The sequence below is a fragment of the Chiloscyllium punctatum genome, chromosome 41 (genome assembly GCF_047496795.1).
Source record: "Chiloscyllium punctatum isolate Juve2018m chromosome 41, sChiPun1.3, whole genome shotgun sequence".
Lineage (NCBI taxonomy): Eukaryota > Metazoa > Chordata > Chondrichthyes > Orectolobiformes > Hemiscylliidae > Chiloscyllium > Chiloscyllium punctatum.
This window is the reverse complement of record NC_092779.1, coordinates 29,809,304-29,826,909: the sequence shown is the minus strand read 5'-3', so window position 1 is coordinate 29,826,909 and position 17,606 is coordinate 29,809,304. Positions and strand designations below refer to the sequence as shown.

At 41.5% G+C, this 17,606-nt stretch overlaps 1 protein-coding gene across 1 annotated transcript in view; it reads right to left on the bottom strand.

Annotated features, from left to right (window-relative positions):
* Positions 1-4,954: 4,954 nt before the first annotated feature.
* The window catches only part of ropn1l (rhophilin associated tail protein 1-like), a 61,506-nt gene continuing 48,854 nt past the window's right edge, over positions 4,955-17,606 (bottom strand). Inside the window, exon 6 of the mRNA XM_072560993.1 lies at positions 4,955-5,235. Coding sequence (XP_072417094.1) covers positions 5,151-5,235 — 85 coding nt within the window. The 3' untranslated portion in view covers positions 4,955-5,150. The remainder of the gene's footprint in view (positions 5,236-17,606) is intronic.

Below are 17,606 nucleotides of genomic sequence, written 5' to 3'. Positions count from 1 at the left end.
AGGAACTCATTATTGACTTTCAGTAGGATGTTACTCATGCTCCCCTACACATTAACAACACAGAGGTGGAACAAATGGAGAGTGTCAAGTTCCTGGGAGTGGTCATCCACAACAAGCTTTCTTGGACTCTTCATGTGGACGCACTGGTTACAAAGGCCCAACAACATTTCTTCTTCCTCAGGCAGCTGAGGACACTTGGCATGACAGCAAACACCCTTGCCAACTTTTATAGGTTACACTTATCGAGAGCATTCTGTCTGGATGCATCACTGTCAAGATTAGAGTGGTATTGGAAAAGCACAGCAGGTCAGGCAGCATCCAAGGAGCAGGAAAATCGACACGACTCTAATCTCCAGCATCTGCAGCACCCACCTCCGCTTAGATGTATCACTACCTGGTATGGCAAGTGTACCATTCAAGATCGGAGACAGTTACAGAGAGTGGTGAACTCACAAAGGACAACCTCCCATCTGTAGAATCCATCTAATAGGCCCGCTGTCAAGGAAAGGCCACCAGCATTGTCAAAGATCCATCCCACCCTGGTAATGCTTTTCTACAACCTCTACCATCAGGGAGAAGATATAGAAGCCTGAACACACGCACCCACCAGTTTTGAAACAGTTTCTACCCTAGTGTTGGTAGAACACTGAATGGACTCACAAACCCTTAACATTTGCCTGTACCTGTGTTTTTGTTTTTGCAACTGTTTATCTATTATTTACTTATCTATGCTATTTAACTCTATGATCTGCCTGTATTGCTCACAAGACAAAGCTTTTCACTGTGCCTCGGTATATGTGACAATAAATGAAATTCAATTTAGGTATAGACAGGATAGATTCAGTGAGTCCTTAGAAGAGTATAAAGGCAGTAGGAGTATACTTAAGAGGGAAATCAGGAGGGCAAAAAGGGGACATGAGATATTTTTGGTAAATAGGGTTAAGGAGAATCCAAAGGGTTTTCATAAATACATTAAAGACAAAAGAGTAACTATGGAGACAATAGGGCCCCTCAAAGATCAGCAAGGTGGCCTTTGTGTGGAGCTGCAGGAGATGGGGCAGATACTAAACGAGTGTTTTGCATCAGTGTTTACTGTGGAGAAGGACATGGATGGTATAGAATGTAGGGAAATAGATGGTGACATCTTGAAAAATGTCTATATTACGGAGGGGGAAGTGCTGGATGTCTTGAAATGCATAGAGGTGGATAAGTCCCCAAGACCTGTACCCGAGAACTCTGTAGGAAGCTAGGGAAATGATTGCTGGGCCCCTTGCTGAGATATTTGCATCATCGATAGTCACAGGTGAGGTGCCAGAAGACTGGAGGTTGGCTAATGTGGTGCCACTGTTTAAGAAGGGTGGTAAGGACAAACCAGGGAACTATAGACTGATGAGCCTGATGTCAGTGGTGGGCAAGTTGTTGGAGGGAATCCTGACAGACAGATATACATGCAATTGGAAAGGCAAGGACTGATGAAGGATAGTCAACATGGCTTTGTGCGTGGAAAATCATGTCTCACAAATTTGACTGGGTTTTGTGAAGAAGTAACAAAGAGGATTAGTGAGGGCAGAGCAGTGGATGTGATCTATATGAACTTCAGTAAAGCTTTCAACAAGGTTCTTCCTAGGAGACTGGTTAGCAAGGTTAGATCTCATAGAATACAGGGAGAACTAGCCATTTGGATACAGAACTGGCTCAAAGGTAGAAGACAGAGGGTGGTGTTAGAGGGTTGTGTTTCAGACTGGAGGCCTGTGACCAGTGGATTGCCACAAGAATCTGTGCTGGATCCATGACTTTTCCTCATTTATATAAATGATTTGGATGAGAGCATAAGAGGTACAAGATAGTAAGTTTGCAGATGACACCAAAATTAGAGGTGTAATGGACAGCGAAGTAGGTTACCTCAGATTATAATGGGATCTTGATCAGATGGACCAATGGGCTGAGGAGTGGCAGATGGAGTTTAATTTAGATAAATGCAAGGTGCTGCATTTTGGGAAAGCAGATCTTAACAGGCCTTATACACTCAATGGTAAGGATCTAGGGAATGTTGCTGTACAAAGAGACCTTGGAGTGCAGGTTCATAGCTCCTTGAAAGTAGAGACACAGGTAGATAGGATAGTGAAGAAGGCGTTTGGTATGCTTTCCTTTATTGGTCAGAGTATTGAGTACAGGAGTTGGGAGGTCATGTTGCGGCTGTACAGGACATTAGTTTGGCCACTGTTGGAATATTGCATGGAATTAACTTGAAAGGGTTCAGAAAATATTTGCAATGATGTTGCCAGGGTTGGAGGATTTGAGCTACAGGGAGAGGTTGAAAAGATGGGGCTATTTTCCCTGGAGCGTCAGAGGCCGAGGGGTGACCTTATATAGGTTTATAAAATCATGAGGGGTATGGATAAGTTAAATAGCCAAAATATTTTACCTGGGGTGGAGGAGTCCAGAACTAGAGGGCACAGGTTTAGGGTGAGAGGGGAAAGATATAAAAGAGACCTAAGGGGCAACTCTTTCACGCAAAAGGTGGTACATGTATGGAACGATCTGCCAGAGAAAGTGGCAGAGGCAAGTACAGCTGCAACACTTAAAAGGTATCTGGATGGGTATGTGAATAAAAAGGGTTTGGAGGGATATGTGCTGGGTGTGGGCAAGTGGGAGTAGATTAGGTTCAGATATCTGGTCGGTATGTACAAGTTGAATTGAAGGTTCTGTTTCCATGCTGTACATCTCTATGACTCTAACCCCAACTCAGCACACAAATCCTTTATTGTTTATTGTTTAGATCATAAAGAAGATATGGGAGGGCCTTTGGGCAATCTATCTACCTTAGGATCAATAAGACAACTGAAATCCCCTCCTAAGATCACATATTAAGATGCAAGGTTAATCAGCCTAGAAAGTACATCGATCAAGAATTTAAGCGGGTGGGCTGGGGGAACAATAAACATTTGAAATCTTGTATTCTTCCTCATGTATCAAAGCTTTGAGGATTACAAATCTCCCGTGTGTGTCTTTGATGCACTCTAATAACTTAAATGGGTGATTCTTTTTAACTAGAACGGCCACCCCTCTACTCCTCTTATTGAAAGCTTAAAAATAAACCCAGTCATACCCATTCTGTTGCAGCTTCAAATGCTCTGCATCATCCAAGTGTGTTTCTTATAATAAGGCAACATCCACCCTTCCCTTTTAAGGCTGGAAAGTACCTTCTTTCTCTTGACAGGTGAATGGCTCCCCTTTATATTCCAGGTGCTCCATTTAAACACATCCTTAGCCATAACCTTCTATAGCACCGTTTAGACTCCAGAGAAGAAGAACCTGAACTACAGATTGCAGAGCTTTAATGCAAAAGAATCCACAAAACCCAAAAACTACACAGACTAAAATAACTACAGCCAACAAATCTACAAAACTTACAAAAACTCTATACAGCAAACACAGAAAAACAAAAAATCGCCAAAGGCACTGACTGGAGGGATTTACACCCCTATTCAAACAGGGTACCTACACATCCTACAACCCAACTACCCTCTCAATTCCTACCAGCTAGGGTCGTGTCACATACACTGGCCACCCGGTAGAGAAAAAACAAATACCCCCAAGAGCAAGGTTAGTACTAGAAACAAATAAACTTAAAATAAATATGTCACCCATCCCTTAACATAACTTAGAGATTAAAGATAAATACTCTATCCAACCCGGACATCATTTCACACAACTTATTACCAGAAAGAAGACTCCACCAAGTCCTTTTTAAAGAAAAACAAACCCAAACAGCTCTGTCCTCTCCGCCAATTCAGCCGTTCGACTTAAGTCAACGTGTCCACAAAGTTTTTTGCATTCTCTGACGAGTCGAACAAATGTATGGAACCATTGTGATTGATCTGAAGCATCTCTGGATATCTTAAAGAATACTGGATCCCAAGCTCTCTCAATCTCCTCTCAATGCCATCGTAGGACTTCCTTCTCCAGACCACTGCTGCCAAGAGGTCTTGAAAAAACATGACCCTGGAGCTACCACACACCAACACGCTCAAGTCCCTCCCCTGGGCTCTACAGCCTTCCATGACCCTCTGTTGTCTTTATAATAATGGAACCTTACCAGGACAGGACGTGGGCGCTAATCTGCACCTGGCTTTCACGTCGCAATCTGGTGAGCTCTTTCAATTGTTATCCTTCCTGTCTCAACCTCCAAATCAAGGAATTCTGGGAATCACTTCTTGAAGAACTGCTCACTTCCATCCCCTCCAGTATGCTAACAATGCACAGGTTCTTTCTTCTGCCCCTGTTTGAGATTATCTACCAGATCCAATAAGCCATGGACCTGTGTTTCCAGGGCTTCAATCCAGCCCTTGGAGGAGTCAGTCTCTGCCTCTACCCCTGCAACCCAGCACTGAAGCTCATCGGTCCTTTTTCACAGGTCTTGCAGCATAACAGATACAGGAGCCAGCTTCTCTTCGGTTTTTTTTCCTGGATCTGCTTCCCCAGGACCTCACGAGATTTGGCCAGCTCCTCAAGCGGGGTCTGGTGAGTAAGCAAGCCCGCTGCTTCAGTGGGCTGGGCCGTGGTCCCGGCCTCAGGTGAGCTTCCTACATTTTTTCAACATTCTCCAGCTGCAAGAACAAAGGAAAGTTAATTTTTTCAGGTTTCTAGTACCCTTACTGTGTTTTTACTCACAGTAAAGTGTTTAGGATGGGTCCTGGCTCTGTCAGGGCGGTGTTGCAGCACGGAGCCCAGCAAATGGACAGGATGCTGCCATCTTGGATCCTCCATGTTTCATATTCTAAGCATTTTCTGATGAATTCTTTATTGCATTTACTAGCGATTATCTTATTTTGATGATACCTAGTTCTAAACTGTCATATATGCATTCATTTGCACATAATGATTCCTCAGGGATGTCCCCAAGTTCTTTACAACAAATGGATTCTTTTTACAGTCAGCATAAAAAACAACAGCAAAATGTACAGAATAGCAAAAAATAACTGCAAATCTTTGGAACAATGCAACTTTATTAAGCATGAAAATGATCAGTGTGGAATATATGAAGATTTTTGTTGGAGAGGTAAATTGTTGCTTGTTCTCTGTGTTAAGTTATACTTTTTTGACCAACATTGAACATAATCTTGCAGGAACAAAAAGATTATGTTTAGTCATTTTGGAACTGCACTTGCTTCAGGTTGCTTTTTATTAAGTCGTTTGAAGTTTCTGGGTTGTATCAATCCATCTTGCTTATCCCTGAAACAAAATAGAAAAATCAAGTGATTAATAAATGATTTACTGTATCCTCCAAGATGATGAGAGAAAAAATCATCAAATTCACATCTCATAATCTAAAATACAACTTTACTGCATTCCATCACTTGCCATGTTACACGCTATCATTTTCTATAAGAATATATCATTAAAAATAGTTCTAAAAGTCTCTTTCTTAGAGATAATTAAATTGTATCTATTTCTGCACTTTGTTATTAAAAAAATACAATTGCAAGGTTATGTCATTTTTAATTACGGATTGCCAGTACTAGCACCTTATTTAGTTAACTAGGCAGTATTAAACTAGGTGGAACAAAACGACAGAAAGGACACACAATATAATGATCATCAATAGGAAGCATTGGAGCAAGAAACTCTAAACTCATGTGAAAATATCCTTAACAAGAGTTGTGGGGCATGAGAGGTACAGGTCACACTTTCTATCAAATATGTCCATACAATTCCTTTCTAATGTTACATGGTGTTTTAGTGCCACCGAGAGGAGTGGCTATTCCTGGTAGCTAGTTGAACAAAGACAATAATGCTATGAACCACTTGATTCTGTCTACGTGATGAGGAAATGTAGTTACAGTGTGGTTAAGGCACTTGGCTGAAGCACGTTTGCACGAATGCATTGCTGACAAGTATTCCCAAATACACAGATTGTTAGCTGAGCGAGAGTGGGGTTGCGATAGGTAATCAGCAGATTTCCTTACCCATGTTTGACCTGATGCCATGAGACTCCATGGGATCCAGTGTTCATGTCGAGGATTCCCAAAGGAACTCCCTCCTGACTGTGTTGCCACCTCTTGTAAAGGACACCTCATTTCCTCCTTATCTTACAGCATACTTCCTCAAAGGATTGCCTTAAGAGTAAAGTATTCCAACAGCAACAAGGGAAGCAGCAAATAGCAATGTCCCCAATCATTAACAGTGGCACCTTGACTCAATGTGTTCACGTAGGATGAAAATTGGTGAAGTGTACAAAGTGAGACTTGCATTAGAAGAACAGAGACTTCAGGGGGTTACAGGGTGAGAGAACATTGTAGACATAAGGAGAAATTTGTATACACAAGTGAAAATACTTAAATATACACGTTGTTACACCAGGAGCTAACCGAGGTCAGTGAGCACTCCAGGCCATGGGAAAACAGAACTTGAGTGACAGAGTGCAAACCTGAGTTGGCTGCTATTGTAAATGGGCTGTATAGTTGTAGCTGTGATCCACCTGACTGCAATGTTCTGCCAAACACCATTGCCCCACATTTCTTGCAATGACACCCTCATCTTCTGGAACCTACCTGCAAAACTTAAATCATCTATGCCAGTGAGGTGACAGGGTAGGCCCAGCAAGCAGCTGTAGCTTGACAGCTGCAAGAGACGCAAGGCAAGGATGCTAGCCCATGCCTGGCCATTGTGAACCACCATGGCTCCCCAGTGAAGAAACATCTCAATTTTAAGATTCTCATCCTGGTTTTTAAATCCTTCCCAGGCCTTACCATTTCTAGCCCTGTAATCTCGTCAAACCCACTAAACCTTCAAGATACCGACACTCCTCTAATTCTGGCCTCATTTGCATTTCCAGTTTTAATTGTCCCCCCATTATACTGATGTCTTCAGTATTCTAGCCTCCAAGCGCTTGAATATGCTCCATACATTTTTCTGGCTCTCTGCTTTGCTTTCTTCCTTTAACATTCCTTAGGTTTTGGTCCTCCGGCCCAATACCTTCACATGGCTCATTGTAATGTTTAGCTCAAAATACTCCTGTGAAGCACTTTGCAATATTCTAAAATATTAAAGCTGCTGCATACATAGGTGTTGGTGGTGTTGCGAATCAACTTCTAGGACTCGGTCACAAGAATAAAGATTTGATTTCTGTGGATAATTTGAAATGTACATCACAATCAAAGGTCACCATGACTTGGAGGTGCCGGTGTTGGGCAGGAGTGGACAAAGGTAAAAATCACACAACACCAGGTTATAGTCCAACAAGCTTATTTTGAAGCGCTGCTCTGAAAGCTAGTGCTTCCAAATAAACCTGTTGGACTATAACCTGGTGTAATGTGATTTTTAACTTAACCAAAATCAAAAGAAATGTTGAAGAGTATGAGGATTGAGGCAAAATAAAGTGGTAATGTTCCCGGAATTGTTGTTCATCATTTATCTATTAAGAAATTATGCTGATCTGATAGTACTTCCCTATACCACTACAATAAATGCTCATGCTGTGCTCAATTTCTCATGCTTTGCTGTAAGGAGCAACAGTGCATATAAAGGTTACTATGTTTTCATTCAGTAAGATATATGTATGTATAAACCCCATAGTTACTGTGACAACGTGCAAATGGACTTGCAAAAATTGATTATGTCAAGTACAGTACTCTGCATTTTAAACACATACATTATAGATTTCAAAATTTCTACTTCAAAGTTATATTCGAATGGAGATAATTTCCTGGGATAAAGTTTTAAAATGATGCACTTTTTAATACCTTGCATAGGAAAGCTTATCAATTACTGGAAAAGATTTGAAGAAGGCAGGAAACCATGATTCCTTGATTTAAGAAACAAAATCATGAATTGCTGGAATAACTCAGCAGGTCAGGCAATACCTACTGAGAGATAGCAGAATTAATGTTTTCAGGTTCAGGGACCGTTCTTCAGCCTACATTAATTTATCATCATCTGCACAAGCTGCTTAATCCGATACCTCTCAATGTTTTTTCAAATAAATATTTGGTTTTGTTCCTTTTCAAGTAATGCAAAGTCTTAAATAAAGGAAAAAGTCAAAGAATTGCAGATGCTTGGAAATCAGAAACAATGTCATAAATTGCTGGAAAAAACTAAGCAGGTCAGGCAGCATTTTTGGAAGGAAAGTAGAGTTAATGTTTCGGGTCCAGTGACCATTCTGTGAGTTTTAACTTCAATCCTGGAGACCTTTTAATTAGTTTCCTTTTGAATTTGTCCTTCAGTATTAGGTATTCTACTGTTTTTACAAGCAAAGACTAAGGTAGAATACTTACTAAATATCTTTGCACTTCTGATTTTATTGAGCACAAGATTTCATCTTTCCTCCCCCTTTAACTTAATGTTGACCACCAGCTTGTTTTCACTTTCTTTTTTTCTGATTATATCCTGATTATATATTTCACAGCATTCTTCTGCATCATATTTTCCCTACCTTTACATCATAAGCCTCTTAATGTTTTGCTGTCATTTCCTAATCATCGAATCTCATCCAGGCTGGGCTATATTCTTTTTCATGGACATTAGCTCATTTCCAGTCAAACGCATTTATCCTCAAATTCTATTTTGCTCTACCTATTTTCAACCTGAACTTAAGTTACTGTCATTCCTACATTCAGGTAATTGTTCTGAAGAAGGGTCACTTGTCTTGGAATGTGAATTCTGTTTTCTCAGCACAGATGTTGCCAGACCTGCTGAGTTCCTCTAGGAATTTGTTTTTCTGTATTTCAGATCTCCAGCATCCACAGTCCTTCGATTTATTCAGGCATACAATGTCTAATTCATTATCAAGAACAGATCTGACAACAGCATTCTTTCATGGTGGGTATGTCACATGCTGATAATCAAAACATGGAGTTGCCAACCCTCCAAGACTGTCTTGGCCTCCAGAAATGGAAGATTAATTTCTGTGACTATGCATCAAAGAAACGAAGTGAAAAACCATTGGAGCATGAAACAAATTGCACTTTTTCATTTTCTTTGAACAATTTCATTTATTAGTAATAATATAATTGAAGCTTCATTTAAAAAAATAGGCCTTTTCTATTAACATTAAAAATCACACAACACCCGGAAATATTCCAACAGGCTTATTTGGAAGCACTAACTTTCAGAGCACTGCTCCTGCATTAGGTGGTTGTCAGTCAAGATTAATCTAATTAGGGGAGAATTTTCTTTCATGTTGGCACATTGTGAGTGTGTTGGGGAATATTGCTTCTAAATGAAACATTGTAATAAAACCTCTAGAAATATAGGAGAAAGTGAGGACTGCAGATGCTGGAGATCAGAGTTGAAGAGTGTGCTGCTGGAAAAACAGCCAGTCAGGCAACACTCAAGGAGTAGGAGAATCGACATTTCGAGCATAAGCCCTTCATCCTGATCAGGAACCGCTGATGATCCTGCTCCTCGCATGCTGCCTGACCAGCTGTGCTTTTTCAGCACCACTCTCTTCGACTGTAGAAATATAGCCAACCAGAGTGAATAAACCTAAAGGAATAGTTGAGTTGATTTGAAGATCCCATCTCAATTTTAATTCAAAACTTTGTCAATAAGCTTCCTTATGCTAGTGACAGATAGATTATTTAACTCTCAGAGCAGTGATTTCTACCTTACAAACAGTGTTTGTGTCTTGCACTTCCACTCCCACTCTCACCATTGTTTCTTGCCTCTACACTAGCACAGTGCTATACTGGGCTAATGAATACTATTCGAGTCATAGATGTTTACAGTATGGAAACTGGCCCTTCAGCCTAACTTGTCTATGCTACCCAGTTTTCACAATTAAACTAGTCCCATTTGCCTGTCCTTGGTCGATATCCCTCCATACCTGAACCTGTCCAAATGTTGTTTAAATGATGAAATTGTACTCGCCTCCATCACTAAATGTGGCAGCCCATTCCAGACACTCACCACCCTGTGAGAAAAAAATTGCCCCATGGACCCTTTTGCATCTTTCCCCTCTCACCTTTAGCCTGTGTTCACTATTATGAACAGCTTCACATTAAGAATATCCCAACACAACTGTTGAGTTTCTTTTTAAATCTATTCAGATGTACTTTTCAATGGCATAATCAACTGAATATTTGGAGGATACCATGAATGCATTGGAAAAAGTCATTGCCACTGTAGGTATGTATTCTGGAGGATAAAGTTTGGATATAGGCATTTAATGAAATGACAGCTGTTCTTAAAATAACTAAAAACACACACAAAAACCAACTTTGAAAATCAATTCTCTCAGCAAAAATGGCTCAACTGATTTACCATAAACAAACTTGAGAACAACAAACTGGCTAGTGGGTAATTTGTTATGGAGCATGCTGTCACATGAATTGTGGCTGAATTCACTGAATGCTATAGACAGCAACTATTGGCCTAAATGTAATTGCTCATGATTCTATCCTTGAATTAATTCTGTCCTTTAATAAAACTAACAGTTAAGAAAACTGCTCACTATATACAGTTCTGTTGTAGTTTGTTAAAGATGAATAATCAATTGATAACTTATATTGCAACATTACAATCACATGCTAAGCTAAAAATTGTAAAACCAATTACTTGTAACTGTGCATAGAGGAAGAGTCAGCATTTAGATGAGTTTGAGTCTTCCATTTAAATCAGTCAGTGTTTAAAATCAGTGTTTCACTTTTGGAATGCTTGTAAATCTTCTCACCAATGTTCTATCTTCTGGTTTACAAAATTTAATCCATCCCACAAAAGATCAGAAATAAATTTCTGTGTGAATTGTTCCACAGTCCTAAATGTTATTTTCAGCTCCAATAGGTCGTTAGCTCCAACTCCAATGCAGGGATAGATTAACTATAGATTAAATTTTGCTTATTTATTCACAGGATGTGGATATAATTTGTTAGGGCATTTCAGCATTGTCCATCCTTGAACTGCACATTTCAGGAGGTGAAAAGTATAAGTACACCCACACTGCTGTTAGGTCGGAAATTCCAGGACTTTGACTCAACAACTCTGAAGGAATGAAAATGTAAATCCATGTCATGATGGTGTGAGACTTGGAAGGGAACTTGCAGGTGGCAGTGCTCTCATGTATCTTTTACCTCTGTCCTTCTAGTGGAAGTGACTACACTTTGGAAGGTGTTGTCTTAGGACCCTCGATGCGTCATAGAGTCATAGAGATGTGCAGCACGGAAACAGACCCTTCGGTCCAACTCGTTCAAGCCGGCCAGACATCCTAACCTAATCTAGTCCCATTTACCAGCACTTGGCCCATATTCCTCTAAATCCTTCCTATTCATATATCCATCCAGATGCGTTTTAAATGTTGTAATTGTACCAGCCTCCACCACTTCCTCTGGCAGCTCGTTCCATACATGCACCAACTTCTGTGTGAAAAGTTGCCCCTTAGGTCCCTTTTATATCTCTCCCCTTCTCACTCTGATCCTATGCCCTTTAGGTCTGGACTCCCCCACCCGAGGGAAAAGACCTTGTCTCCTTATCCTATCCATGCCCTTCCATAAGAGTTTCTGCAATGCATCTTGTAGATGGTACAGTGCTATGCGTCAGTAGTACAGGGGCTGAATGTTGAAGGTGTTAGACAGAGTGCCAATCAAGTGGCAAGCTCACATCTCCCACATTGCTGCCACATCAATTAGGTTTAGCAATTGCTATAAATCTGACCAGATCACTGATGACTTCCAAGCCCACCAACATGTGCCATACTGAAAGGATTAAATCCAATTTGTTAATTCTGTTCATCTGCTTATAGATGCTACTCTAGGCCTGTTCAATATTTCAAACATTTTCTGTTATTATTTCCACTACATCTTCTGGTTGGCTCTCCACAGATACTAACCAATCTGCTGATAATTTTGAACACTTCTGCTTTATTTCAAATTGCCAACATCCATGGCATTTTGCTTTTGTACTGATATATAACAAGTACATTAAAGTTGGTACATCAAAATTCAGAAAATATAGATACAACAAAATGCTTTGCACAAACAACTGTATCGTGGGATTGTGGGGTCTGTTTACCTACAACAATTAGATTCCGTGGCCTTAAAATGACCAACAAACTTGAAAAAGTCTACTTCAGTGGAATAATTAACAAAAATATTATGAAAAGCACAATTCTTTAATCAGTTTACTGCATGAAAAGTCACAGGAACCCAATTGAACAAGAGAAATTACTTGGATTGATATAAGGATGAGTTAAAGTATTTTATTTTGTTCATTCAAAGGATGTGGACATTGCTGGCTGGACCTATATATAATGCCCATCCCTAGGTGCCATTGAGCAGGTGGTAGTGAGCTGTCTTCTTGAACCACTGGAGACTAATTGTGCAGGTAGACCCACAATACTGTTTGGAGCAAATTCCAGGATTTTGACCCAAGGGCATTGAAGGAATAATGATTTATTTCCAATTCAGGTTAATTATCATCTAGGAGGAAAACTTGCAGGTGGTGGTGTTCCCATATACTTGCTGCCCTTGTTCTTCTAGTTGTGTTTGAACAGTGAATTGAATTGAACTTATTGTCACATGTACCAAGGCAGAGTGAAAAGCTTTGTCTTGTAAATAATACAGGCAGATCACATAGTTAAGTGGCACAGATAAGTAAATAATAGGTAAACAGCAGCCAAAACAAAAACACAGGTACAGGCAAATGTTAAGAGTTTGTGAGTCCATTCAGCATTCTAACAACAGTAGGGTAGAAACTGTTACGAAACCAGCTGATATGTGTGTTCAGGCTTCTGTACCTTCTCCCCGATGGTGAAGCTTGTAGAAAAACATTGCCAGGGTTGGATGGATCTTTGAGAATGCTGGCGGCCTTTCCTTGACAGTGGGCCTGGTAGATGGATTCTATAGCTGGGAGGTTGGCCTTTGTGATTGTCGTGGCTGAGTTCACCACTCTCTGTAACTTTCTCCAATCTTGAATGGTACAGTTGCCATACCAGATAGTGTACTTCCAGACAGAATGCTCTTGATGGCGCACCTATAAAAGTTGGCAAGGGTTTCACCCTTGGAAGGAAATGCCAAATTTCCTCAGCTGCCTGAGGAAGAAGAGCCGTTGTTGGGTCTTTGTAACCAATGTGTTCACATGAAGAGTTCAAGAAAGCTTGTTATGGATGACCACTCCCAGGAGCTTGGCACTCTCCACTTGTTCCACCTCTGTGCTGTTAACATGTAGGGGGCATGAGTAGCATCACGCTGAAAGTCAATAATGTGTTCCTTGGTTTTGCCGGCAGTGAGAGCGAGGTTGTTCTCAGTTCACCATTTTTCTAGGTCTTCCACTTCCCGTCTGTAGTCTGTTTTGTTGTCACCTGAGATTCGACTGACTATGGTGGTATCATCAGCGAACTCGTAAATGGCGACACAGTCATGGGTATACAGTGAGTACAGTAGGAGACTGAGTACGCAACCCTGGGGGAGCTCCAGTGTTGAGTGTTAGTGAGGATGAAATATTGTCCCCAATCTTCACTTAGGTGCTGCCTAAGAGGCCTTGTGAATTTCCACAGTGCACATTATAGATAGCACACACAGCTAACATGGTCAGCAGAGGCGACAGCGAATGTTTGTGATGTGAATTAAGCAGACTACTTTATTGTGGATGGAGTCCAGCTTCTTGAACATTGTTGGAGCTGCATTTAGCAAGGCATCCATCACACTCCTGATGTGTGCCTTGTAAAAGGAGGATAACAGGCGTTCGAGAGTCAGAAGGTGGATTAGTCACTGGAGAGATCCGAGCATCTGACTTCATAGTATTTATATGATTAGTCCAGTTCATTTTCTAATTAAAGATAAATCCCAAGTGATTGATAGTATGGGACTAAGTGATGGTAATGCCATTGAATATCAAGGATGATGTTTAGATAATCTCTTGGCCATTGTCAGTCACTTGTTTAGTGTTATGTTACCTACCAATTATGGCTGAAGCTTGAATATTATCCTGGTTTTGTTGAACGGGCTGATACTGTATCTGAGGAGTCATGAATGTTGTTGCAGACTGTGCAATCATCAGTGATCATTCTCACTTCTGACCTTATGGAAGGAGGGTTGTTTAGGAAACAACTGAAGGGGGGTGGGCCTAGGACACTACACTGGGGAACTCCTGCAGTGATGTCCTGGAACTGAGATGACTGATCTCCAACAATGACAAACATCTTCATTTATGCAGGTATGATGCAATCAGTGGAGATATTTTCCCCAGATTCCCATTGACTCTACAATGAATTAATAACACTTGAATGGTTAGTCATTAGATGAAACCCAGTAAATCTATGCTTTTACTGGATGTTGATCCAGTGCACTTTGATCTCCTCTTGAACACAATGCCCAGGATCCTTTGATCCACTTAAAATGTCTTAAGACATTGTGCTCCATTTATATTTGAGGGAGATAATCCAGATGGAGTGCCGATATCTGGATTGGGAACCTGGAAATGGCCATAGTTAGATTTTCAAAGAGCCAGCAACTTGGTAGACTGGCTCCAACAGTCCAGAGCAATAAAGGTCAAGTTGGAAGGCCCGAGATTCGAGCGGCATGGTGGCTCAGTGGTTAGCACTGTTGTCTCACAGCACCAGGGACCAGGGTTTGATTCCAGCCTTGGGTGACTGTCTGCGTGAAGTTTGCACATTCTCCCCGTGTCTGTGTGGGTTTCCTCTGGATGCTCCGGTTTCCTGCCGCAGTCCAAAGATGTGCAGATCAGGTGAACTGACCATGCTAAATTGCCCATTGTGTTCAGGGATGTGTAGGTTAGGTGCATTAGTCAGGGGTAAATGTCCAGTAATCGGGGATGGGAATGGATCTGGGTGGGTTACTCTTCAAAGGGTTGGTGTGGACTTGTTGGGCCAAATGGCCTGTTTCTACACTGTAGGGAATCTATGATTCTAGGTCAGTGGCAGCACAAGTCAGGAGTGTAATGGAACTGCCCACTTGCCTGATTGAGAGCAGCTCCAAGAAGACTCAAGAAGCTGACAGTTCGCGGCAAAGCAGCCGTCTTGTTTTTCATCACATCCTCAAAACTCCATTCACTCCACCACCAAGGATCCTTAGACAGCACTGGTCAGACCTATGGCTACTTCCATCCAGCAGGACAAGAGCAGCAGGTGCATGGAATCACCTCCACCTGCAAGGTCCTCACAAGCCACCCACCATCCAGACTTGGAAATACACTACCTATCTTTCAGTATAGCTGGGTCAAAATTCTGCAGCTCCCTGCTAGCATCATGGGGGTTAAGCAGAATTTGTGCCAATTTCTAAGGTGTTTATGTTAAGAACTGACTAACCTTAAATATTTAATATGTGGCCATTTGGAATGCCATTAAAAAGAGTTATGATAATACAATTTTTTTGTCAAAGTAATGAGTTTAACTTAGAAAATGGCTGCTAAATGTCACCTAATTATAGAACTACAACTTCAATGTGGATTATAGAGAAATGCACAGACCTGGAAAGACTGATAAAATATCAGGACTTTGTAAACAGACAACGGAGGTCTGAGAATTCAAGCTTCAAAGAGAACGTCAAAAGTCAAACGACACCAGGTTATAGCTCTGCTATTTCTTAAGGGGCATGGTCCACTCCTGATGAAGAAATGGACCCCTGAAAGCTTCCAATTTCAAATAAACCTGTTGGACTATAACCTGATGTTGTTTGATTCTTGACTTTGTCCACCCCAGTCCATCTCCACTTCAAAGAGAACAGCAGACAACAGGAAGAACTTCAAAGCGACTCAGCATAACTTACTGCTTTGTGGCACCCTTAATTCCTCAACAATAGACAATAGACAATAGACAATAGACAATAGACAATAGACAATAGACAATAGACAATAGACAATAGATGCAGGAGTAGGCCATTCTGCCCTTCGAGCCTGCACCGCCATTCAATATGATCATGGCTGATCATTCCTAATTAGTATCCTGTTCCAGCCTTATCTCCATACCCCTTGACTCCACTATCTTTAAGAGCTCTATCCAATTCTTTCTTAAAAGAATCCAGAGACTGGGCCTCCACTACCCTCTGGGGCAGAGCATTCCACACAGCCACCACTCTCTGTGTGAAGTAGTTTCTCCTCATCTCTGTCCTAAATGGTCTACCCCGTATTTTTAAGTTGTGTCCTCTGGTTCGGCACTCCCCCATCAACGGAAATATGTTCCCTCCTGCCAGAGTGTCCAGTCCTTTCATAAGCCTATACGTTTCAATCAGATCCCCTCTCAGTCTTCTAAACTCAAGGGTATACAAGCCCAGTCGCTTCAGTCTTTCCGTGTAAGGCAATCCTGCCATTCCAGGAATTGACCTCGTGAACCTACGCTGCACTCCCTCAATAGCCAGAATGTCTTTCCTCAAATTTGGAGACCAGAACTGTACACAGTACTCCAGGTGTGGTCTCACCAGGGCCCTGTACAGCTGCAGAAGCACCTCTTTGCTTCTATACTCAATCCCTCTTGTTATGAAGGCCAGCATGCTATTAGCCTTCTTCACGACCTGCTGTACCTGCATGCTTGCCTTCATTGACTGGTGGACAAGAACACCCAGATCTCTCTGAACAGCCCCTTTACCTAATTTGATACCATTGAGGTAGTAATCTGCCTTCCTGTTCTTGCCACCAAAGTGGATAACCAGACATTTATCCACATTAAACTGCATCTGCCATGCATCTGCCCACTCACCTAACTTGTCCAGGTCACCCTGTAATCCCCTAACATCCTCATCACATTTCACCCTACCACCTAGCTTTGTGTCATCAGCAAATTTGCTAATGTTATTGCTGATACCATCTTCTATATCATTTACATATATTGTAAAAAGCTGCGGTCCCAGCACGGATCCCTGCGGTACCCCACTGGTCACTGCCTGCCATTTCGAAATGGAGCCGTTAATCACTACCCTTTGTTTCCTGTTAGCCAACCAATTCTCTATCCAATCTAGTACTTTGCCCCCAATCCCGTGCGCCCTAATTTTACTCACTAACCTCTTGTGTGGGACTTTATCAAAAGCTTTCTGAAAGTCCAGGTACACTACATCCACTGGATCTCCCTCGTCCATCTTCCGAGTTACATCCTCAAAAAATTCAAGAAGATTAGTCAAGCATGATTTCCCCTTCATAAATCCATGCTGACTCTGTCCTATCCTGTTACTATTATCCAGATGTGCCGTAATTTCATCCTTTATAATAGACTCCAGCATCTTTCCCACCACTGAGGTCAGACTAACTGGTCTATAATTTCCTGCTTTCTCCCGCCCACCCTTCTTAAAAAGTGGCACAACATTAGCCGCCCTCCAATCCTCAGGAACCAACCCCGATTCTATTGAACTCTGGAAAATAATCACCAGCGCATCCACGATTTCCCGAGCCACCTCCTTCAGTACCCTGGGATGCAGGCCATCAGGTCCCGGAGACTTATCAACCTTCAGACCTAACAGTCTCTCCAACACCAAATCCTGGCAAATAGAAATTCCCTTAAGTTCAGGTCCTTCAGCCACTGTTACCTCAGGGAGATTGCTTGTGTCTTCCCCAGTGAACACAGATCTGAAGTACCCATTTAATTCCTCTGCCATTTCTTCGTTCCCAGTAATATATTCCCCTGCTTCTGTCTTCAAGGGCCCAATTTTTGTCCTAACCATTTTTTT